The sequence below is a fragment of the Mytilus edulis genome, chromosome 14, assembly GCF_963676685.1.
Source record: "Mytilus edulis chromosome 14, xbMytEdul2.2, whole genome shotgun sequence".
Taxonomy (NCBI): Eukaryota; Metazoa; Mollusca; class Bivalvia; order Mytilida; family Mytilidae; genus Mytilus; species Mytilus edulis.
Window position 1 is genome coordinate 10,910,354 of NC_092357.1, and position 27,618 is coordinate 10,937,971.

The 27,618-nt window shown below is 31.4% G+C and overlaps 1 protein-coding gene across 1 annotated transcript; it reads left to right on the forward strand.

Moving 5' to 3' along the window:
* The first annotated feature begins 105 nt into the window (after window positions 1-105).
* On the forward strand, window positions 106-26,837 carry LOC139503975 (uncharacterized). Its single transcript, XM_071294022.1, has 8 exons — window positions 106-121; window positions 381-809; window positions 1,003-1,109; window positions 1,819-3,063; window positions 3,488-3,518; window positions 22,175-22,443; window positions 23,864-23,891; window positions 26,453-26,837. Exons 1-8 carry the CDS (start codon window positions 106-108, stop codon window positions 26,761-26,763), a joined length of 2,436 nt encoding a protein of 811 aa, XP_071150123.1. The 3' UTR covers window positions 26,764-26,837.
* Window positions 26,838-27,618: the final 781 nt, after the last annotated feature.

The following is a 27,618-nucleotide window of genomic DNA, read 5'->3' on the forward strand; positions in this document are numbered from 1 at the left end:
AATTACATAACGGTCAACCAACTCGTGATTGCGTCTGTAAAATGTACGAAGAGATTCTTGATTTGATAACTTCCTTGTGAGCAACAACCCTCTATCAAGAAAATCATGATAGGAGGTGCAAGTACCAGAATATCGTATCAATTGGGAGATATATACACCGTATGCAGGTGCTGCTGGAATATTGCTACTTAGAAATGGAAAATTTACAATTGGAAAGCTGACATCATCTCTTTTGTTGTAAAGTTTTGTTTTCAACCAGTAAATGTATTATAGTTATACATTGAAAAGTCAGTTCCTCTGATCAATGGACATTATGTAACTGGTTGTATTTTTCTTGGTCTCTTTTGATTTCATATATATTTTTGTGAATTTTTTTTTAGTTTTAGATTTTAGACAAACTTCATATTCGTCAAATGACAAACCAATTGATGACTCAGGCGGTTCTGAAGCGAATTCAAGTCTAACTGGTGAGATGCATATACATACTGTTACTGAACCTGGAGTTATCAGAAAGCTGAAAAATATGTTCGGGGTTTCAAAACAAGTCAAAGAAGTCAAAGTGTCAATCTCAAAAGAAAAGCTTTTAGAAATGTCTTCTAAAGTTGGGAAAAAGCAGTTGCACAACAAAAAGATAGCACCAATAATTATCTGGGATTTTGGAGGGCAAGATGTTTTCTATTCAACTCATCAAACATTTCTGACATACAGAGCTATTTATATGGTAGTATTGGATGGAAGTAGAAAACTAGATGATCCCTGTCCGTATGAAAAGTATCTTCCAGGAAAGAGTCAACATAAAACAGCAAGAGGTATTTATATATATTTATTTTTGTATAAACATTGTCATGAAGTAGTTTTTAAGATTAAAACACCAAATTTCAATATAGTTTTTCATAAATATATAAACTAACACTTGACATTTTTAACATCTTCAGAATTTATATCATTATTGGAGAATTTGGATTTGGAATGAAACGTGTTTTTTCCTGTTTATTCTTATAGATTATCTACTATTTTGGATCAACACCATTGTTACATACTGCAAGGGAAGTAATCAGGGATTTCCTAAGATTATGGTAGTTTTAACGCACAAAGATCAGGTTAAAGCTGTAAGTATGTTACAGTGCTTTAGTTGTTTACCGTCAATTGGAATGGTGGGAGGTTTTGACTTTGATTCATATTGTTGTAACATAAACAATAAAAAAAGAAAGAAGAATACTTGCTTTGCTAGTGTCATTAATCTATAGCTTATTGTTAATGCAAAAGTCTAACGTTAACACATAGTTAAAAACAAATAAGCCAAATATAATCGTAAGTTATATTTTAAACTAATAGTTGGTTGTTTTATCTCTGACGAGCATAAAACGAAAATGTTTCATTTCATATTTAGGTTTCCTAGTGCATACATTTTCTTGTACATACCAATTTGCATTTCTACTAATAATGAAGGGAAGGACATAAATCAACAAAAAATTACCAACAGGGTATCAATTTCTTCAATTATTTTGTTTTGATAAGATAACAACAAGTGTTATAATTTTATATTTCTTTCTTTGAGTAGGGACTTTTTTTAATTTTCCTAGTAATTCAGTATTATTGTGATTTTACTTTTTCCCAATATACATGATATATTATACAACATGATCTGGCTTGAATAAATAAAATAACACCATACAAGCGTTACATCTATATGAGGCTTTGTGTGATTACAACTATGCGTTTCTTTATATACCGATAATCAATAATTGCATTAAAAGGAAGTTGTGGTTAAAATATCAAGTGTAACATAACAAAGTTATATTGTGGGTTTTGTTTTAGCATGATGTTGAAGAAAGACGACATGAAATATTTGCAGAAATCTCCAAGATGTTTCAACAAACCCCATTAGAGCAGCATTTGGTGATTGAGGATCAGATATTTGTCAACGCTAAAGACGAAAATGACACAGAGATGGGGAAGATAAAGGAAGTTATCATGAGCGAATCAGAGAGACAACCAACATGGGGTGAACTACTTCCAAAATGCTTTATCCCTTTAGAGTTAGAATTTGCATCGCTAATCAGACGCAACATTACCTTGATAACTCTAGAGCATCTAAACAAAATAAACGCATTGCAGCCTATAAGACCGTTGTCAAAAGATGAGTTGAAGGTTTTTCTGAAATTTCAACATTCCATTGGCAAGTTACTGTACTTTGATGAACCTAAATTGGACGACCGTATTATTTTGTCTCCAACCCTTCTCATTGATGCCTTTAAATCAATTGTCACAGACAAACAGTTTTGCAAAGGAGACAAAGAAAGAGAAGAAATTTGGAATGCAATGGGAACGAAAGGCGTGGTATCAAAATACGCAATAGACGACGTTTGGAAGAGAAAGAAATATGCAAAATTCAACAAAGACAAAGATTATCTGTTAACTGTTATGACCCATCTGGACATATTGGTAGAACCAAAGAGATACGATACTAGCCGAATGCGTATGCCTGCAGACTTTTACTATGTTGCAAGTATGGTACGATGTAGTGATGATTCCGGATACCTTCATTCAGCCGACATCACACAACGAAATATTGCCATTGCTTTTCAATCCACATCATTGATGATACCTCCTGCATTATCCTTCCGGTTTATAAGTTACTGCTTATCTGTCTGGTCGGTGAAGAGATACAGGGAGACCAATAGGGAAATGCTGTTCCACAGGTCAGGAGTGTTCACAATTGATCCTTCCTTGGATATGTACATTCTGTGCGAAGATGACAAGATTTCTGTCCGACTTGTTCATGCCAGAACAAACGCACTCATAATGAGGGATCTTGCTTCCAGTATCAATGAATGTTTAACATCTGCCTTGGAAAAAATAAGTCAGTTGTATATCAGAACAAGTAGCGACCAGAGTCATACCAGTGATGCATCCTTTGTGACCAATGCATGTTGTAACTCACCAGAAAAGACATGCATCTTACCATTCGAAAACCTTACATATTTAGACAAAATCTGGAAATGTCCTACTCATGGCATAGAGCACAACATACATTTGATCAAAACGTGGATACCTGGAAAGGTAGGTATCGTACCAAAAAATTATAAAGACGGTAAAGAATACAAAACTATTGATTGGTTATATTAGTATCTATATTATACAACTAAAATGAATCAAGTCCCCAAAGAATCAAAATAAAAATAAAACGCGTTAAAACAAGCCAGTATAAAATGATGAGTCTTGTATGATTCAAACATATATAATTATGTCTGCATTCCTTCCGTTATTTATCTTTTACCCCATCATATTCAGTTATGTATATATTCCTTCAGTTATGTATATATTCCTTCAGCTATGTATATTTTCCTTCAGTTATTGATATATTTCCCCGCTTATGCGTTTAAATAAAAACCTGTTATATAAATCCTTCTGTGATATACAAATAAAAAATATTATTATTTTTTGGTATTCCAGAATGTGATACTTTTTTTGTTATTTCTATTAGGAAGAAGACAGATGTGACCCAGGATGTCCAGGTATTGAATTCTAATTTTACAATACACTGTTCTGCTCTTTTTATTTTTATTTTTATTTTCCTTACGTGTTTTTTTTTATTTGTAATGATTTAACTTATATTGTTCTTAATGTTAATTTGAATATAATATACATCGCCAGTTCCTTATTTCTTTCTTCAAACGTATGAAGTTGTATATGCAAATATAATTGATGGACCTGACAAGAAAGTCGGTATGCACTTGCATTTTGATTAAACATACATCTTTAATGAAAAAATCAACCCTCTTGTTTTGAGGTGACACAATAGCAAATATGTGTTAGAAATTATGTTCTACATTTCCATTTTAGTTGGACAATGGACTTGGAATTCTGTAATATTGCCCAGTTCAACAACGCATGTTGTTCTAAAAATTAATCATACATTTAATTCAATTTAAGAAGAACAGTATGAATGTAATATATATTTTTTTAAACCAATGTGAGAAAAGATATAAAAAAAAAATATAAACCAAAGTGCAGATACAACACTTTAACTTTAGTTTTCTTTTACAATGTTGAGATGGAACGGTATTGTTCACCAAAAAATGTTTATTTAGATAAGCGCTATATAATATGATAATCACTATAAATACTACTAATAATAATACAAGAATCATGAAATTCAGACATCCCGTAGCACATATGTTTAGGGGGATTATAAGCATTATCGTAAATATAAAACTATGCTCATTGCCATCAAGAATCGACATGAAACCAACTTCTTGATATCGCAGAACATATACAATAAATTTACAGTGAGAGTTAAGTTATTTTCAATTGGCATTTGTAATGCAATGTACTAAGTGTGTTGATTGCCTACTCTAAAATAGAAATGATACTTAAATCCAAAAATACAAATGTTTTATATAGAGGAAAGAATCGGATTGTATCCAAACTTAATAAATATCAACTGACAAAACTGCCGTATTCAGTTTTATTCGTGCTTCAAACATTTAATTAGCTCGTAGTTGTAGATCAAGGTTAACGAGTTATAGTGCTTATATACTTGATCATGTCATTTGAGACTAAAATCATGCTTTTCCCATTAATAACAATTGCACATTCATTACACATTTGCTTTAACAGTCTACCTTATTGATATTACATGTGTCAATTTTCTAGGTCACTTTTTCTTTACTGCGGATGCTTAAAACATTTGATAGTTGAACATTTGAACAAAGAAGAGAATCATTATTAATTTGCAATATTTGTCTTCCAACTATCGATTTAAACTACTGCAATAGCTATATGTTCGTTGGCAACATAGTTAACAGAATTTTTAATAATATAAATCAATGTAGCAATGATGTTTTGTCCTTTTTTTATTGCAACTAAAATAGCTCTTGGGTTCTGAATAAAACAGTGAACTGTGAAGTCGTTTTTCTCAAGTGAACGAATCATCAGTGAGCACCCTGAATCATCAACTAATTGAGTGCTTAGCATACAGAAAAATGAATAGATTTGAGGAAAACTTAAGTTAGCTTATATTTTACATCGGCTGGGTCAGTGTTCAACATGTCGCGCACAGAGAGGTATTTGAATTTAACACAGTGTTATTCGAATTATGCCTCGAGTGTTAAACGTCTCTTTGTCATTAAATTCAATTGTTCTATTTTTTTGTTTGATGAACATGAACACTTAAGTATCTCTTTTTTTTTCTTGAACATGCATTAAAAGAACAAGTTTACAGTTAGTTGAAGTCATCTTAATGCAAGTAGTGTCGGTCGTCATAGATGTTTGCTTTTTTTTTTGGTTTAAATTATTATGTTTGATAAGTAGTTTAAAAATTTGAAAATGTAAATGCAAGCAAATATTAAAGAACATTTGGTGGCCTACGTTTGTTTTTCTGATTTTTGGTCCGAGCTCTTTGACACATTTTCGTTTTCAATTTTATTATTATTTTGTCGGTAACAACATCTTTAGAAATCTTAGTCAAGTTACCAGTATTACAAATGGTTGATAATGTACATGAAACAAGAAGCACATTAATTGTTACGTAATTTAAAAATACCCCTCACTTATTTACTTGATAAAATTAGGATGCCATGGTGTTGTTAATTGACAGCTTTAGTGTGAAAATGTAGAATACTTAAAAACAATGTAAACCAAACTATTCAGAAATATAGTTCTCTCTTTTTTTTGCCTCATAGTGCAATATTTTTTTTTAGCATGAGCATCAAACAAAATATTTAAACACCAACAAACCAGACCGCCCACTTAAATATTCGTGCTGCATCGCCATATGATATTTTGGACCAGTGGTACAATAAAAGGAATATATGGATTAAAATTAAGAAAAGTTTGCCCATATAACCCGAAAAAAAGACACACAAAAATTAGTTTCCGATATTTTAGTTTAGTTTAGTAAGATGAGTAAACATGATCAATAACTTTTGCTGCATTAAATATTTGAAGATGGATTGTTGAAGAGTTTAATCTCAAAAACACGCAATAAGTGTCACTAGTAACCCGAATTTAGCTTGAACGGACAAAAACGTGTTAACGCTATTTAAATGAGATTAATTGTTATTTGATAAAGATTGACAAAAATTAAAAAATATTTTTAATTCATTTCAATTCATTTCAATTCATTTTAACGCCAGTCAAATAGATTTCTTTGCGGTGAATCAATTAAAATCAAGTTGCTGGTAATGTACGTCAAACTATTAGGCCACGCCCCCGTTAAACTATTTCAAACTGGCATCAATTCGTTTTAAACATCGTTGAGACCCGAGCTTTGTACAGGTAAATCACTCAAGCAAGACAAACTTCATTTATTTATCTTTTTTTTCATCAAATTTAATCGAATTTAGTTATATGCGTGTATTCTCAGTTAAGTCGCATGCTTCACAATTTTTAACAAATGAATAAAAGAAATTTAGATAAACACATTAAAATATTGATGCACGGTTTAAGAAATGTGAATCTGTTGAAAATAAAATAGTAGTATAACATAATTTGAATTTGCCAAAATGCAGTAGATCTTTATCTCACATATTCGTTTTAAAAATTGCTAATTGCTATGAAAACTCGTGGAATCTAAGTAACGTGTGATACTTGCAATTGCTTACGAAACTTTAGGTATTCCTGAATATTTATCGTTTCTATTTTTCTGTTTTACTATTTTGTACTCGTAAATTAGATATGTAACGGAAATAAAAGTAACATCACAGAAATTATTGATTGCGTATATAATTTAAATCTTATATTTTCGGTAAACAACAAATATTCACTAGCTGTATATTAATATATGAAATTGCTTGTAATGAAAAACAATGTTTTGTTAAATAATAAAATTGATGAAGATAATGTTGACATTTGTTGAATTTTAATAATAAACAGTTAAGTCTTGCTCAAAATTGTAAATAAAGTAACAGATCAATGAGCTTTTAAACTATGTTAAACTGTAATACCGGTCGCTGGAGCAAAACAGGCGTAAATTGTGGAAGAGCATATACATGATATAGTAGACGAGCATATTGAAGCGTTGTTACGATTCGTATATTATCGTGCTATCATACACCTTGACGTACAAAAATTCTTGTAATAAATGAACATGTATCCTGTATATATGAGATAAATTTTAGTTTGCGATAACAACGGGTAGGTTTAGTTAAACGATCTTGATTGGTATATTATTTTTAATTATGAAACATAAAATCATTCGTTGATATTATTTAAAAAAAAAAAAAGGAATTCATTCATTTGATTGTATAGCTCAAATTTTGGGCACCTTGATTGGTTAATAAAATTATCTTATCTTATCTTATCTAATAAATTTCATACGTCCAATTCACGTTTCTGGATTTTACTTCATCAGGAACGATCAATAACGCAAAATACAAATATTTTATATGTAAGATCATTTATATAGTTAATTTCGTTATCCTCTTTAGGCCGCATCAAGGAACCGTGTCTCCGTTTGAACTAAGCTTCTGAAACTGCTCTTAGGCCGTGAAGTGAGAGTGATAAAACTATAATAAAAACAGAAATGAAGGACCCCGTCAAGATCCTCATAGATTTAAACAATACATATGTATGACCTAAAGGAGTAGGTCCGGTAAGGACCGATTTTGGCCTCAAATTTCAAGTTTATCTTACGAAAGATTTTGACCACTTTTTAAACACTTAGGTGTCTATTTCATTTGAATCAATTAATTTATGTGAAAGATTTTAACTGATATAGTCATTAAAAACAACCCGATTCAAGCTCAAATATGAAAAATCTACCAAATATGCCGAAAAATGTCACTTTTCAGATGATTTTTGTCAAAAATGAAAGTGGCCGCATCCGTGTTCATCCTCAACCTTTATATATGTTATGTATTATCATAAAATACAACTTACATTTGAATATTAAGGATGAACACGAATGCGGCCACTTTCGTTTCACACGAAAACTGTCTAAAATTTAACTAAAATGCTAGAATTGTGAAGATTTCAGTAATTTAGCATGACTTAATGGTGCTAGTACCCGATATATGTGCATTGTATTGTCAAAAACAGCCCATATTTATGTAGCAGAAGCATTCTACTGTCCAATAAATAACTAAAAGTTTACATTTTAACAATTTTGTAAAACTGCTATATTTTGGGGCCAAAAAGGGGTCTTACTGAACCTACTCCTTTAAGTGTTGCATTGAGTATATGTACATTTGTTTGTAAATGCGCTTATCCTATCTTTCATTTGAATAAAAAACTTGTTTAATATAAATATAAATATGTATTTATTTATTTGCTTTGCCAAAAAGGGGTCTTACTGAACCTACTCCTTTAAGTGTAGCATTGAGTATATGTACATTTGTTTGTAAATGCGCTTATCCTATCTTTCATTTGAATAAAAAACTTGTTTAATATAAATATAAATATGTATTTATTTATTTGCTTGTTCAGATTGCACTATTATAAATAATTCTTCTTCGTCTTCTACCTCTAAACTGTAAAATTAGCGTATGTATGCGTTGAATATACGGTCTATAAAGATTAAGTTCGATGGCACTTGTTAATAATCTAAAGGTAATAAAATGAACGATCCATAAAATAACGTGGCAATTACAATGGCTATTTCACATTTATATCATACGTTCACTCGTAATGGTATCATACATGTACCTCCGTATGTGGTGTATAAGGTTTTAAATCATGTTTTATAGCTTCTTTCAAACACTATTGACGACGTTGTTCAAACTACATGCACATATCACAAAACCGCAAATTTAATATAGTTAAAAAGATTATACGATATTGAAAATGCATTTTTTTCTATCAAAAATGTAGGGTCGTGTATGTGTAACTCTAAGTGTTTACCTAAAATGTATTGAATTGAAAAAGAATAGATTTGTTCTCAAATATTTGACAAATGAAACATTTTCCGAAAAAAAATCCACATAATAACGTTTTGTCCTTTAATTCTTTTTTGGGGTGTCCGTTAAAATACCGCAAAAGTCCCCCTTAGTGCACTTAGAACAAAAAATTGCACTAAAGGACCTGATGGAATGATACAATTGACACAAAAGGCATTGCATATATAAGTCAACGTTTTAAAAATAAACGATTTTATAATCACATTTAGAAAGTTATTTTATATTTTATCGACACGCGCCACACTCAGTTGACAGTAATATATAGAAATTCATGTTCATTCAACCTTGACCCGTTTTGAATACACTAGTATACTTATAAAGAATGTATATATTATGTTATTTCATGTTGTTCTTGGTTTTTTTATGGTATAGTTATTACTGTCATATCTATTTTGCTTTTCTGACTGTTATAGTTTTTACTTCTATGTAAGAGTGTATTTTCTTCTTATTTTTGTTTCTTTTAAGTTCGTTTGCTTGTTTCGTAAGTTCACTTTTTTAAGTTCTGTTGAAATGTTTTATAAAGATATTTTGAAATAGTAAAAAATGTATAGAGATTTTATTTTAACCAACACATACTGATATAATAGAAGATACACATATTTCGCACAGTATAATAGTTTATTACATTTTGCTTACATCCACTTCAGTTTAGGAGGTTGAGCGTACACACACATGCTTGCTTATCACGTCATATTCTTTCTGTGAAAATCCCAAGTCAGTGGCTTGTAGTTCAGTGGTTGCCGTTGGTTCATGTCTGGCATATTATTTTATTTTTGGTTTTTGTAAATTGTTGTTTTTTCTAGATAATGCCGTTAGTTTTCGAATTTAATTGTTCAAAACTTGTTTATGTTGGGACCTTTTATATATATATATAGCCGATTATATGGTATGGTCGCCTAATATAGCTTACATGTGTACATCCAATTAATTTGATGGATAGTTGTATAATTGCAAATTATATCACATCATTATTGAATATAAGCTTTGATAAGTTGGACAAGCGATTGTACAGGAAAGGCCTAAGTGATAGTACAGTAAACTCGTAAGCGATTGTACAGTCAATTAATTTATCCGATATTGAAACAAATATAATTTGTGAATCTCTACTGGTGCAATGGCTTTCAAACTTTCAGACAGGTAAGACCATACATCAGAAATAGTACTTTTAAAATTTCTGGACTCAACGATGTGTATTTCAATGATTATTGACATTTTTATCGCTGTTGTGTGACAGTTCTGATCGATATATTAAAAGCTCCTCCATTCGACGAAAAACGTTTGTATGCATACGTCGTTTATTATTTGATTGGTTCATATATACATATAGAATGTTTTGAATGTCTAGAAGAAACGTTATATTGTATCATTTGATTCACTATTGGAAAACTTTCCATGTTGCAACTTGTTATATTTTCGAATGTCGAAAATGTAGAAATCGTACAGTTCCGTTCCCACACAATATAATAATGATGTAATCGGGTTTTTAAAATCCCCACGAATGCCACATTTTCCCATCTTAATGTCTATCAATCTCTTATGAAAGTATGTACAAATGTAAACTCCTGTGTTGTTAAGATGGACATAAAATAAAATTATTCTTTCATCAAGTTGAAAATAAACTACGCTAAATCATTAAGTTTATTCTACAACTATCATAAACTTATCAATTAGTAACGATCAAATGACAATTGTTTATTGGATAAGGTTGACTGAACATTGATGTTTGGGAATTTGCAATAAGCCTTCGGTCACATGGCATGCGCTGATAAAAAAGAAAGTCAATTTCAAAATTATGATATATATTGATACCCAAATTTATATTTATGAGTTATATACTTATATCTTCTCATATCCATGTTTGTGGTCTAATAACATCGTTTTAATGTCCTTAGTGCAAAAACTTTGTTCTTAATGCACCAATGATTTGTATAGTCCTTCAGTGCACTAAGAAGTCCTTTGCGGTATTTCTACACACCGTACAAAATTTGGCTGTGATCAAAATGTTAAAACAAAATACCCATTTATTATAACAATTTTTAAATATTTAAGATTAAATTATGCAAGGAAAAGTGTCTTTGTTTTCTGTCAAAATGATTTACCTTTTTTGACATACAGTTGTCGATAAATAAATTGGATATGCATTTCAATAGCATATTATCAAATTGCTGAAAGATCACCTACATTTTCTTAACAGGGAATCCGTTAGTATTGAAACCCCCTGTCCTTTAGGGTGAATGGGGTATAGAAATATGGTCACTTGGCCAGTCTTCTCCCGACCGGCAGTAAAACGCTTGCCGAAACGGGGCGTCCATTTGGCTGTGCGGGATGTATCAAGTTCGCAGTCACGTCCGGTCAGAAGGGGGACGTGAAATCTGATGCCTCGTGTAAAGAGACTGCAACGCTCTTTGCTCTTTGCACGTTAAGAATCCTTGCAACAACTCTTTTGAGGGGTCCGTAGGTGGCCTGTTGCAAGACAAAATTTCTGTCCCTATACAAGGTATCCTCATTTTCCAGTGGCAGTCCAAATTTCCCTGACCATTATCCCAGATGGCCTCTATCGTATCAACATACCTAGTGTATATATTGTGAACTTGTTCTCGTCCTGAATATGCATGAAATATTTGCCACTGGACGTTAAGCAACAAACAATCAATCAATCATTCAATCAATCCCTGTCCTTAATAATTCAATTTGTCGTTCTGCATTATTTTGGCGTAAGAAAGACGCACACATTCAGGCTAACGCCCTTAAGGTGTATAGAAAATAGATATCGGAAGATGTGGTGTGAGTGCCAATGAGACAATTCTCCATCCAAATTACAATTAATGAAAGTAAACCATGGTAGGCTTATGTACAGCCTTCAACACGGAGCCTTGGCTAGCAACGAACAACAAGCTATAAAGGGCCCCATGATTACTAGTGTAAAACCATTCAAACGGGGAAAACAACGGTTTAATAGTTGTGTATTTTATATAACTTTCCTGCCCTTACACCCACACTAATATAAGCTGTGATTTCTGTGTGAATAAATTTTTTTAAAGTTTCAAATGAAGTGCATGGATGTAAGTAATGATAGGCAACCGCAATGCCTTCAATAATGAGAAGAAAACATAACGTATAATCGGCTTTAAATTGTCCCGCTTGATTATTATACGTTGTTGTTTCCTATAGAGAAATAAATTATCGATTTAAATTATTTTTTACATCATAAAAAAGGGTACAATATCATAAAATCAATTTTGTGAAAAGCGATGAAAATTTAGTGACCCCAATATAAATTTGAACCCCTCTTAATCTTTCCTGTGTTTACGAGCACAAAATTCAAGGATCCCTAATTTTTTTAACTGTCTTTATGAAAGTTAGCACCGACTGTTAGCTTTACACTAGTAAGTTTGTCTTAAAGATAATTGGCTTTGTGTTAAAACTGTCGTTACGTTGCTGTCTTGCGGACGAATACCCGAAATCTCTGTGTCATCAGCAATCATACAGAAATGACTTTATATCGGGTTATTTGGTTATTTAATACTCTGTTCTTTGCATAGAAATAATTCTTCGTTAATCTGATCATTGAAAGAATACTTCATATCACAAGATATAAATCCATATGGATACAAAAAAAATCTAAGCGAAATTGATAATACCGCAAAGCATGAATAAATGTGTTGTATTTCAGTAAATAACACTTGTTTTCGTTTGATTGTAAACATGTTGTAGCCCATCATGCATTGTTTCTTGTTTAGTGGATTGGTAAAAAAAGCGCCCAAAAAAAAGAGTTCAAAATAAATTACGTCACACGTTAATACATTATAACAAATGCTCGGACATACGTATGGTAATTCATGCATATCCTAAAAGGTCGTGTTCTCGATCTATTAAAACGGAAATGACACGGCCGGGTATTGTAAAGGTTTGAGGGACTTTTAATGTCAAATTCATATCCCTGGGCAACGAAATTATCGATTTGTTAAAAAAAACACCGTGTTTACGCTGGTGTCTTCCTCGAATGCCAACATTTTATATGTTACCTATTCCTTGAATGCCAACAAAAATATTTCTGTTTTTATAAGTATTTAACTTTAAAAAATAATTAGTGAACTTGATGAAATTGTAACATTTTATCCCATTTTGATAAGAAAAGTAGCAAAATTTAAGGGTTAAATAATTATGAATATAAAGATAGAAAGAAAATGATTTTTGTTACTATTTATTAAAAAATAAATAAATTTGGGAATGAACAAGTTTTATTAACATAAGACATATATATAAATATAACATTTATATTTAGTTAAATATAATTATTTCAAACTAAAAGAGGATATTAGAGATTTATTTTGTTCCATATTATTATAAATATTTATTTGTTACGTATATATACATGAATTATATGAATATTTTAATTAAACAATTAACCATAAAATAGGGTAACAAGAATTTAGTCTATAGCGGATTGATTTTTTTAGTTGTTTGTGGCTTTGAACTAGCTGCCAGTAACTGCAAGTTTTCTCAGAGGATGTACTTTACAAGTGTTTTTTGTTTGTTTGGATATACAAGAACCTGACCACGTCTATTCTGTGTAGTATTTCTATTTATTTACATCTGATAAGTTAAACCGGTTTCATCGGATGTGTATAGTTAGTTCCACTATGTGGTATGGGCTTTGCTCATAGTTGAAGACTGTACGGTGGCCTATACTTGTGAATTTCTGTGTCATTTGGTCTCTTGTGGAAATTTGTCTCAATTCCAATCAAACTACATTACTTTGTTTTATAAGAACACCGATGATTTGCGAACACGATAAACCCCTTACCAGTATCATTTTATGAATCACTTGCAAAAAAGTGTGTAGTATTATTACCAAGAAAAATATCCTGAACAAACTGAACATAATACATCAATAGTATTCTAACACGTGATACAAAGTTTCAAGAAATTTAATCAAGTAATATGGTAGGATGTTACAGCACACTAGGTCGTGACGTTTTCTCCTGATTTTTGCATGCCGGGATTTAAAATACAATCATTAAAAGTCTTGGTTTTTAATCATATTTTAACGTAATCGTAAGCGCGCCGATGACTTATGCTTTATCTAATAACCATCCGATAATAAGAAGATAAAACGCACAAACGTTCAATTGTACTCATTCGTGAGATAAATTATCTATGTTAAACGTATATATTCGAATTATTTTTGTAGACAACACAAAAAGTTATAAATTTATTTTTAATAAATGCATTTTCGGACTGATAAGGTGAACAAATTAAAGTACAATAATCAGTCAAGACAATATGTTGGTGTACTATTATTGACCTTTTACTATCTCTGCTATGACTAGGTTTATACGATGTGTGTATTCACGGTTCTGTGGCAATACTCGTAGATGGCTTGTTGAAAGGTAAATTGTTATTTGCACTTCGGTATTTAACCACGCCTCTAGGGCACACCTTGCCAGGTGTGACTGTCTATTCGGATCAGTGGGAGCATTTAATACACACATTAAAAATACATATTCAAGTTGGTGACAAATAAAAATTGGTCGCCGTGGAATTATTTAATTATATTTGGTGCTATTATTTATTTGAATTCAAATAAGTTAATTTACTAAGAAATACACAATTTTCGGTTTAAGACGGGAAACTCAATTCATATGTCAGAATGAAATGATATACAAGTCTTGTCCTTGATTTATGTCTCATAAAAAAGGGGGACTTAGAAATTAGAAATAGCTTTACTAAATCATTTTTATTTGTCTTTATTAGGCGAAAAAATGTACGAGAACACTTACATTTAGACTTTTGATAACTCTACCGAAGCGGAATATAATATGTACGAATAAAGAAAAAATACTTTTGTATTGGAATGGAATCGAAAAATTACGAATAGATATTCTTTTCAAGTGTGAAAAACGTCGACCAAATTTATTCATAATCGGGAAAGTCCTTATTAAAATCTGAGACTACTATAATAATCGTCGTCTCCCAACGTATATATATACTTAAATAACTATTTGACCAACGATGTTTAAAATTAAAGACAACGAATTTAATGTTATCTTTCCCTATTTTTGAATGTTATTATAAGTCTGTTCAACTTGCAAGAATACCCCTAAAGCGGACAAATATCCGACAAGCAGTTTATTCTTTAAATTGCTGTCATTGAATATCAAGAAAGAAAATAAATCCCGAAATTGATACTCAATAGTTTTCCTAGAAAATATTCACATCCCTTGGGGATTATTAGTGTACGTCCAGTTGCATATATTTTACATGAATGTTGGAACAATTGTGATGATGACGAATTTCGTCCTTTATTCGAGAACAATCTAATTGATATATAAATCTGTGAGTTTACTATGTTCTTAACTTCGATGAACCAAAGCAAGTTATAAATTGACCTGTATTTAAATCAAATTGTTTCTTTTTTTTCTTCTTCTTCTTTTGGTATACAATAGTCTATCGAATTCGTTGATTACATACTGTTGGCATACGTGGACTAGTCTATTTACAAAACTTTTACCACAATTTACACAAAATGTATGTTTCTTTCTTATGTTCAATGTATACATGTATACATATTTTAAATTGCGCTACTGACTATAGTTCCGTAACTTTCTACCCAGGCGTATGTATACACGAATCGTCGACAAGTGCGCACATTTTTTTTAAATCAATAATTCTGGTATGTTCCAATCTGTCCTAAACTATTGACAACGAGTATATATTACATTTTCCCAAATTAACCCTTGGAAAAATATGTAAATAGATTTGTATTTCTTCAATTTTTTTTTTTTGTATTATTTTTTTTTTATAAATAATATTATTTACACCAGAAATGTTATTTATAAACAAGCGTATGAGTTCAGTAATGACTAGTATATTATATCACTTTCGGACACGCAAGACAAAAATGTATATTATACAGGCAGCAGTCCTTTTGCGCCAATTACTGTTTTTCAGGGGTATCATTTGCGCCAAATTTTATTTTCAAAATGTATCATTTGCGCCAATAATCGGAACTCATTTGCGCGAATTTACCTGGACACATTTCAATCATAAATATATTAATGAATAATAGTTGTTCTTATTTTTGGCTTAAAAAGTATCATATGCATGATCGGAGATATTTAACCATGAAGATGAGCATCTGGAGAAAATGACTTGAAATGCAGTAGACAGTCCATGTACAGAGAGTGAAGAAAACGTATTGCTTTGCTGAATATTTAATATAAGATATGCCAAAAGAGAAGAAAATATAAGCTTTTGCTGATTATGTTTTGCTTTGCTCCCACCATCCGATGATGGGTGGAAACTCTATCTACCGCAAGACGTACTATAGTAATGGAGCAGAAGCATTCCACGTGGAAGCAGAAGCAACCCATGGGAATTATTATGAACTGTTTTATGTATTTCATCCTTTAATGTTTGTCTTTTTGGACAATGAAGTGAAGTTATAAGCTACTACATGCATTAAATTAGGTACCCATGCAGCAGCAGTAAGAAGAAAGTATGTTTCAAAAAAGGAAACATTTGCCGTGTAAACTGCCGTTTCCAAGTCCGAATAAAGGTGGAGGGAAGTCATTTTTCTTCTAATTGGCGCAATCGTATGATTTATTTTTGGCGCAAATGATACCATGTAATTTTAAAACAGGTGGCGCAAACGTAGCATTGGAGAAAAAAAGTTGTGGCGCAAAAGGACGCATTTTTGGCGCAAACGGATCTCTCCCATTATACATGCACCTGATAGTTCAAAATGGAAAGTTATAAGTAACGGTCGTGTACACTGATCAATACCTACAGAAGTGAAACGATGCATGAACTTGCAAGCCCGCCGGACAGGAAATCGATTGAATACCTGGACGTGTCACCTTACACCCCTTCCAATACCTTTGGGAGTACTACCTTTAGCCATGCTGGTGATCCGATGAGGGAAGATCCGAATTTATTTAAATAAAGTTTATTACTTGAAAGAATTATGAACGAATTAGATTTTCGAAAACAATTTCCACGGAACACTTATTTATGATTTGAACTTTGACTTTTTATCTAATTACAATATTAACAGTTTAAAAATAACAGACTATATGGTTATTTAAAAATATAAGACCATTTTCCGTATCAAGTTAGTCAGTCAGATAAAACAACCGTACGATTGACAAGATATCGACACGCAATTACGGCTACATCGTTTACTGTAGTTTTGTTCCTTTGTGGTTTATAGACATATCGGGATTTTTCATCGGAGAAGGTGACAAGATGGCGGAGAGCAGAGAACTGATACTCAAAATTTAAAATCGATGGTGATCTCTTATTTAGCGGAATAAAACTTTAATATCTATAAATTTGAGCATTTTTATACAGAATGGACATAATATCAATTTTTGATTTTTTTGCGAAGTTTCCCTTTAATTATGCCTCGTTCACACGGACATTTAATTCGAATAAAAAAGAAGCGTGTATGTATGCGATTAGCGAATTCGATTCGCATTCGATTCGAATTCAATTCGAATTAAATAAAATTGAGAATGGAAATGGGGAATGTGTCAAAGAGACAACAACCCGACCAAATAAAAAAACAGCAAAAGGTCACCAACAGGTCTTCAATGTAGCGAGAAATTCCCGCACCGGAGGCGTCCTTCAGCTGGCTCCTAAACAAATATATACTAGTTCAGTGATAATGAACGCCATACTAATTTCCAAATTGTACACAAGAAACTAAAATAAAATAATACAAGACTAAGAAAGGCCAGAGGCTCCTGACTTGGGACAGGCGCAAAAATGCGGCGGGGTTAAACATGTTTGTGAGATCTCAACCCTCCCCCTATACCTCTAAATGTTCATTTTTGATAAGCATGCTCTCGTGTTGTGATAACTTTTTGCACCTATTCCTCGAAAGCCAACATTATTTATAGGTAAATTGTCGGTAGATCAAAGGATGTTGGCATTCAAGGAATAAACCTATACGCTGACTTATAAAAGTGTTTTAAAATTAGTCTGTCATGCTGTCTAGTCTGAGCAATGTTTGTAGGACGTTATAAATAAAAAAGGAAAACCGTCAAAACATTATGTGAACGGAAAATACATGGGCGTTGCATACGTGTCTCAAACGATTTAGAAAATCTAGAATATGTGTGAATAATGAATATTTATATTATTTAGACTTTAATATTGTTGTTTTTTGAATATTGTATCTACAAGTTCATGACGATTTAGAGCTTGGCATTTCGTGTAGACACATGTTTCTTGTTGAAGACTAAACATGCGGTCTTGATTTATCTATAGTGTTTTTGTCGTTTGGTTGCCGTCAAATTGAATTATATCCCATATCTCTTATATTATGAGCTTTAACATCAGCTTATAAGAATTCATTATTGAAAGGTTTATTTGTAATTTTATATGAATATGCCGTAATATATTTATCGGTGTGAGCTGTACCACATCATGACTTATATATGAACTTTATTAATTTCGATCTAAAAAAAGTTCCTAGAAATAGATATTTTAAAAAGTCTTAATAAATTCCAATGATCACAAATCTAATCTAAATCCATTTTTTTCCTGATTCTAACATACGTTGTTCCTTTTTTTTTGGTTTAATTTTGTAGTAATTTGCTAGTCAGTCAGATTCGGATTCCGGGTGACATTGCGTACGCTTTGTCCTTTGATTTAAAAATACATAATTTTAGCATTATTATTTTTTTTTATCTTTGCTACGCTCGATGTTTTTGCTTCCGCTGTATCAAAGCTAGTGAATTAGTCAAAATGTCCGTACAATGTATAGTAATATTTCTTTTCATGACTTGTTTATTCTTCAATATAAGCGTTGGCTATTTTTATCTGACAATATCAAATTTGTCTAGAAAGTTTGCTGTAGTGTTCCATAAATGTCTTAGGGCTTAGTGCACCAAAGCGGCCTGGGTGGGTTTTAGACGTACCGGCAAGTCCCTGGACCACAATTGCACAACCGTCCTTTTGATGATCAATTTGTTAAATTGCTGGGACTATCATACTAATAACATAGTAGTCCCGTTAATTTCAGAGCTCTACCGTTAAATAGTAATTATTATTAATGTTATTATTTTATTTTTACGCTGTCTTAACTTGTAAATAATTATTAAGTATAATATGTATAGTATAGCGTCGTGTAAGTCATTTTTGGGCTAGACTATAGTGTATTGAATAATTTTTATTGCAATCAATTTATAATTCATTACAAGGAAAAAGTGGACCGTATGTCATCGCACACAAGACAGCTGATTGGATAAATATGATAGGGCTGTTACGCCTACATTGATACTGATGTCCAATCGAATACCAGCAGACACCTGTCAGTAAAAACAAATTTCAAGCGTGGATAAATTAGAGATTTATTTGTGTATTCGATATTTGAAAAGTAAGTTAAACTATTCGTTTAATCTTTTTTAGGTGAATTTCAAAAACTGTTTTTTTTCACTTTCTTATAGGAAGGTATTCAAATATGAGCGTACCACATGTAACGGAATTTTACAAGCATTTTATATAGCGAATTGTGTTTTCCGGAACCAGAGACACTGCCGGAACGTACTATTTTCAATATTTCACAAACCTCTGAAAAAATTAGATCATACAGGTTTCATCTACCATGTGCATAAAAAGCACTATCAAATTTTATTTGTAAATTGTAAAAGATTAAGAATATTTTTGTATATGTTCTAAATAATCTGAAATAAAACAAAACATATTTCTCTCGGCCTGAATTCAATCGTAATCTGAAATAAAACAAAACATATTTCTCTCGGCCTGAATTCAGTCGTAAGCAAATTTTCATACTTTTTTTTTTATCTATTTGCAAATGACGAAGAATTCTCCTTAAACTGTGATTCATTAATATTTAATATTACTTCCATGATTAAACCGACAGACTAACTTTAAAGGACAAAATACAAGCGTGTACTACCAGCCAAGGAAATGAGTTTAATTAAAGTAACTAATCTAAGTGGTCATCGATGTGTAATATTTGACACTGGGCATTATTTGTGGACCAATGCAATAAAAATAATGTATACTATCAATCAAAATTAAATACTTTTGAATGTAACAATATGCTACAAATTCATTTGATTCACTGAATTTTTATATTTTTTTTTATCTAAATGAAAATGTAATAAACTGCTCCCGTTTAATATAAATAAGAAGATGTGGTATGTGTGCCAATGAAACAACTCTCCGTCAAGTCACATGGTATAATTTAATTAGAGGTCAAAAGTACGGCCTCAACACGGAGCTTTGGTCCTCATTGAACAGCAAGCTATAACGGTCCCTAAAATGACAATACAATTAAGATGGAAAACAAAAGTATAATCTATAAGTACGGTAATTTCGCTACGTTTATTCGTCAATTCCGAATTACAAGTAAACGTCTCACTGTTTATCAAAATGAGTAGTAACACTTGTGCCTAAAAAAATCTGATTCGAAACTGAAATATAAACCATTAGATTTTATCCATCGTGTCTTAACTAACGTTGTTTGATATTTTTTCTATGATATGATTAACTCCTGTATTTATTTCGTGCTAAAAATATAACGATAAAAAAGATCAATGGAGTTATCGACATCGGTCTTTATATGTATATAATGGTCAATATAAACTGTCAATTAAATTTTTAAAATATACTTATATTGTTGTTGAATTTATTTTAAAAATAAAATGATGTTTTTTTGTAAATGTAATAATTCAACCCGGTTGAACCTTTTAAATTTTATATAAAAGATAAAACATGGAACTTCATTCATCATACGTCCTTTACGTTCACGAATGGGTAACTGATATTAGAGTATAAGGCAGCATATCATTCGTTAATAAACTTCAGAAAAAAAACGCAATTTGTAATCTGTGGTTTGAATTTTCGTCAGATGTGCCACTGACATAATGGCTGTATTATGGGTGAAACATTTGCCACTAGACGTTTAGTAAAACCCATTCAAATCCAAATCAAACCGCTCTATTTGATGCAAAAGAAACGTGACAGGCAGTGCTATCGAGGTATATGATCAGATTTTTTTCAGCCATCAGTGCACATGATAAATAAGTGATGCACGAAAAAAAAGGAGATGTAAGATATACGCCAATGAGACAGCAACCGAACTACGGAAATAACCGAAAGCCATCTAGAGGGAGACGTGTCGACTTCAACAAAAGACAAATATTCCAACATTATGTCTTATAAGTGCTATCAATTATTTATTTTGGACAGAACTCGGACATCGTAGAGTCTATACATTTGTAACATATTGGACTTTCATGTTACGTATCGCATTGAAACATGAACGCGGACCTCGATGAGAACAAATGGATTGAAAGTTTGCAAGTTTACTATTTTATTTTCAACAGAATCACATTTTTTAAACCGTGCATCAATATTTTAATGTTTTTATTTAAATTTCTTTTAAAAATGTCACATCTATTGTTCATTCATTTGTTAACAATTGTGAAGCATGCGACTTTACTAAGAATACACACATTTAACTGAATTCGATAAAATTGGATGAAAAAAAAAACCGATAAATAAATAAAGTTTGTCTTGCTTGAGTGATTTACCTGTACAAAGCTCGGGTCTCAACGATGTTTAAAACGAATTGATGCCTGTTTGAAATAGTTTAACGGGGGCGTGGCCTAATAGTTGGACGTACATTACCAGCAACTTGATTTCAATTGATTCACCGCAAAGAAATCTATTTGACTGGCGTTAAAATGAATTGAAATGAATTGAAATGAAGTAAAACTATTTTTTAATTTTTGTCAATCTTTATCAAATAACAATTAATCTCATTTAAATAGCGTTAACACGTTTTTGTCCGTTCAAGCTAAATTCGGGTTACTAGTGTGTCTGCTGAATGAAACGTTGTAGTAAACTGTTTGCATTCAAACCAAGACAAATCACGACCTTACACGAATAAGTTTTGTACTGAATGACTTTGTATTAAGACTTGTTACGTCTGTGCTAATTGTTATACAGACATTATATGCTGAAAGATAGATCTAACTGTAATTAAGTTTATTATTACGCTGAGTTTGACAACATCATTACTTTTACGAAGGAAGGTCACGATCCGATTTTAACCTATTACATTTTAAAAAAGCTGAACTATATTTCAGTATTCAAACATGTATGAAGCCCGTCTGGGTTATGATTATCGCAATCCTCTTCAAAAGTTATATTTGCTTGTATTCCTATCTCGTAAGTTTTGACTTTTTTTATTTTTATGTTTGCATTTGACATCTGCAATCTTTTTATAACAGTTACAAATGAGGAGTTTTTGAAAGAGTTACCAACAGATCTACACTTACGTCGATTGTCTTTAATGTACAGCAGTATTGACGTCAGAGATCTGGTAATACATTTAGGATTGTCGACAACAGACGTCGATAACACAGTTAATGCAGGGGATCCAAAGATATGGAATTTTGAAGTTATTCGACAATGCAGAGATAGCCATGCGGTGACATTTAAAGAAATCAAAAGAGCAATAGCAGTAGCTGGAAAGGGAAACATCCATGCACTTTGCAAGGTTAATATGTAACATAAAGGTTCATGTGGACCCTATGGCCGTCTTTTCACCTCAAAATTTACTCTGAGTACAGACAAAACTGTGCATCTTGAAAAGTTTTAAGGCATAGCATGCTCTAGATAAATAGAATTCAAATGCATTGTATGATTTAGAAACTTCATAACTTAACTGGATTTTGCCGTGCACTTTTTTCGTCCCTGTAGAAGATGATAAAATTAACAAACAGTTGAGTTTCCCTTGATATGGTCCACTCAGGTACACAGTTAAATCACCAATTATTGTTAGGTATCTATTGTCCATATATTGTCCATGTCAATCAATACCGCTGACTTAAATTATTACCTGTAGGGAAGTTCTCAAACCTGTTTCCTAACTTAGTTTATTTTGGCACCTTCTGGAGGAATGAAAAAAAGTGCACTGAAAAATCCTGGTAAGTTTTTAATTTTCTAAAACATAAAACATATTTGAAATATATTTATCTAGGGCATGCTATGTCTGAATTTTTTACAGATGCGCAGGTTTGTCTGTGGTGAAAATACGACCATTTTGGCCAAAGGGTCCACATGAACCTTAACAGAACCCTGTTCCTTCAATCGAATATCATCTGTAGTTCTTCAATTCACCATTTCCAAGTTCAATCCAATATTTTCTACATACATAAATACCTGTTCCAAGTAAAACACATGACAGTTGTTGTACAATCGTTTGTTGTGCTTGTTTTTTTGCCAATTGAAAAGGGAGTTTCCGTTTAGAATTTTTCGCGGAGTTACTTTAAATGGCGATTATTAAAAAAAAAACAAAAAAAAAATCCAATAAATTATGCGCTTCCAACAGGGTAGCATTTAAAAATACTAATATCGTCTCATATTTGTTTTATTTGAAGGTTGACAAGTGAACGTTCAAAGACAATAATGAAAACCCAAATCTAAATTTCAGTGAATTTAAAACCAAATTAGATATTGGACAATGTATTTAAAATCAGTCATTATTTTTTGGTAAATGCAAATTACCAGAAGGAATATTCTGTTTCCTTAAAACCTCAAGGCATCTTCATTTCAAAATAACGTTCAGACACCGACAACAAAATCACGCTTAAATTAATGTTCAGATGTGATAAAACACAATCTATTTAATGACAGTCATGTGATCATGTCTCACTTATAGATATATCGACAGTAGTTTACTTATTTGTTTATCTATTAGCAAATTTATAAGAGATAAGTTACGGTAACATACAACATCTTAAACAATAGAACATTGTATGATTATGTAAAAATGACAGTTGCACCAAACATTATGCAATCAAATTTAAATGCAAATGCAGTTTTTGTTCTTATAGAATCGTAACAAACAGTTGATGTGTTTATGCATCATATATAATGTCTTTTGTTTTAAATATTTGTATTCGCATATTTTACAGCTTGTGAAAGGTGATTTTATTGGTTATGGTAAGTTCTATGAATCAAACTATATAGTTATTTTTTTTCTAATTAATAATCATAATTGTGGTTGATCAATATAAACTTGAAACAATCCCTTTCAGAGTTTCTCCATTGTCATATCATGAAATGTTGCCTATTACCGGTTTTCTCATTCCAACACGACAGTGACCACAAGTGAAGCTGTTCCTATATATATGTCGTGTACAAGTTGCAATTTTGTACAAGTTATAATATGTACAAAAATATTGTACATGTTATAACCTGTACAATGCCAAAATACAAGTTATAACATGTACAAAAGTACCTCGTACATGTTGTAACATGTACAAAATATTGCTTAAGAATGGTTTTAACCTGTACAAAATTTGAAAATTGTAATAAAGCAGAATATACATGCAAGATTGAAATTTATTAAATAATGAAGGACAATAATCAAAAGTAAAAGAAGAACATTGACAAATGGCTACTAACGTTTCACCCTGAAAAATGTAAATACATATACATTGTATGTAAGAAATCAAATAACACTGACCACTCAACAAATCACAGTCTACTAAACCATACAATAGCAAAGGTTAAAGAGCGAAAAATTGAATAAGGCCATGCAACTCCATTTTTGAAATTGGCAAAAGAACTTTTAAATACTTGGGTACTGAGACATTCACAGAACTCATTTGGACTATGCTAGGTCAGTATGGTCTCCATACAAGAATACCAATATTGATAAAATAAAAGGAGTCCACAGAAGGGTAAAAAAACAACTACCAGGTCTCAAAGACACAAGTTTTCCAGAGAGACTTAAAAAAACTAGTAGCCTAATCTACACTATCATATAGGAGAATATAAGGGGATATGATTTAAACCTTCAAAACATTGTGTATGATATGTGTAATATGATCTACAATGCTGTTTGGCGAGTTATATTTATATTTGTTTTTATAATTAGATTATTTAAACTTGTTAGTTTTATTCTATGTATATGCGGTCCTTTTAACAAAAATAATGTTATAAGTCTTGAAAAGGACGGCATAAACATATATAAAAAACTATCAAGTTGACATACAGTAGGAAAACAAGTTGCCGTACTGTAAATATGTGAACAGTAGCACAATGGAACGGGGGACGATTGACCTCGAAAAGTTCTGGTACGAAATGCACCGTTTTGGAGTATAACAAAACAATTTGTATTTATTTGCTACGTATTGGTTTAAAAAAATTAAGCTTTTATATATCAGTAAATCGATTCAGAAGCAATACCCTCACCAAACCGCTAGAAAAGAACTAAATTAAAGAAATTCTAGACTTCTTTATTTATTTTTTCTTTCCACTTCGTTAGTACCCAATTCCCGGTGGCGATGATACACAGTGGTCATGGTCAAACTTGCTTCATTAGCCATGTTAACATCACTTACATTAATTCAAGTACCATTGTTTCTGTTTCTAACCCTATGGTTTGTTCATTCTTGTTGGCTGAATCATAACCATTCAATTCAACATCAGTTTTGGTATTTGTGCCAGTAATAATATCAGTCTCTCACATTGTTTTGTCAGTTTTAGTGTCGGTAAAGTTATCAGACTGTTTCGGTAAAAGGGTCTTAACTATCTGTATTATTGAATACAGAACTTGCTTCAAATATAGCTTTTAAGTCTTTTTCTGCTTGAATACCAGGTCAGAGAATACCGCATAATGCCGGTTTATTGACTAAATGTGTATTTCAAAAGCCTTTTTTTTAAGTATTTTAGGTAATTATTAAAACTATTCAACTGGTCATTAACTGTATCAAAAAGGTATCAAACTAACATAAATGGACAATAACAAAAAATTGATGAAAATATTATTAAGGTTAATGTATTAATAGAAACATATTTTTCATTTTGAAATTTTGTACAATTTAAAACCATTTTTAAGCAATATTTTGTACATGTTATAACATGTATGAGTTTAACATGTATGAGGTACTTTTGTACATGTTATAACTTGTATATTTGCATTGTACAAATTATAACATGTACAAAATTTTTGTACAGGTTATAACCTGTACAAAATCGCAACTGTATCATCTCAGATCACACTTGGTGCCTACAGTAGTTTGTGTCCTTAATCTTCAATGTTGACCAATGGCCTATTTTGTGGCTTGCTGATAGTCTAAAACTTTATTGTGTTATATCCTAAATTTACAAATGTTATCACCTTATCTATTCCTTCGTCTGTGTATTGTTAAACCAAATGGAGATATAGTTTGCGACAACTCTCCATAGGATATCAAAAAGATACAGAAACATCTATGGCAAGAAAAAGAAAACAACAAAATAAATCTTTGTCAAAAGTTGACTTTAAAAAATAAAAAAAAATGATTGAATATAGATACATTGTGTAAGATGTACATACATGATTACACTATTTTCAGTCTACATACAGTTAAAAAAATCACTGTTCTTACCAAAGTGCTAGGATATATCTTTGTTCATCATATCTTACGTATTGTTTGACATATAAACCGTACCAAACATATGGAAATTAAAGTCTGAAATTATCCAGTAGTTTTTTTTATCATTGAACATTACAGACAGGGAGCCGGAGAAGTGGGATGTAGTACCTACAGAGGAACACATTGACAGATTAGTTCCATTGGTTGGAAACAAATCTCTCCCATTCCTGATCGAACTTGGCATGGATTTCCATACCTGGGAGCGGATAAGCCACAAACAAAATGAACGAGATTTGGTACGACTGAACAAAGATATTTTAGAAGAATGGAGTAACAAGTTTTGTCGGATGCACAGTCTTAAACCAACCTTGAGGACAATTGCTCAGTCATTTAGTAACATAGGAAAAAATGTTAAAATTGTGGAAAATGCGTTACTAGATTTGTTTTGACTCATTTTGTACTTCCACTGTTACATCTCTATGTTTTTACATAAGAGCTGATATTGAATTATTTGTGGAATAACCATATTCAATTTGAGATATTGAAATTATAACAGTTTAGTTGAACACACACCCAACATTATATGTACATAGTTTTAATTTGACTTTTATACTAATATAATAACATGATGAACATCGTGTATTTTAACTGAATTATGGTGTTGATATTGTAAAATACTAGTTGGTTATGGTTCTTGTTCAGGTCTTTTTCTTACATGCTTTTTTTTACCTTTAAGAAAACAACTTTCCTAAACTGATGATATAGGAGATTTTGCTTTTCAAAGCAATTTAAAAAGCAATTTATCTAATAAATGTCAATATAGTTCTGTATGGGTATATGTGTGAATATTGAACAATCTTAATAATGTACATTGAATAAATATGTTTTTTTTCCTAAAGTTGATAATGCACTGTTTTATCCATAAGTAGTTATTTTTGTTTGAAAGTAACCTTGAACATTTATTTTAAAGAGTTTAAAGCATTTCGACTTACCTCAAAATAGTACCCATCTATTGTGTGATCTATAGAAAAATGTTTTAATCAAAATTCAATGCAGAGTTTTTGATGATTTCATAGCCCATGTATCTGTCTTATTTATCAGCATTCTAAAAAAAGATGATAGTAATGCCTCCTAGCTGATGTAAATTTTTGAGATATTTCGATTTGATTTTATCCTGTTTATATGTATTTATAGTGAGTTATATATTTTTGTAAAATGGAAAATACCAGAATAAATGTTTTGTACCCTCATCACATCAAGGCATTTTCATCTCAGAACATTATGGATTTACACCGACAAAACAA

Coding starts and splice junctions, on each gene's coding strand:
- LOC139503975 (XM_071294022.1), top strand. Junction 1,110..1,818: donor ACAAAGATCAGGTTAAAGCT/GTAAGTATGTTA, acceptor GTTTTGTTTTAG/CATGATGTTGAAGAAAGACG. Junction 3,064..3,487: donor AAACGTGGATACCTGGAAAG/GTAGGTATCGTA, acceptor TATTTCTATTAG/GAAGAAGACAGATGTGACCC.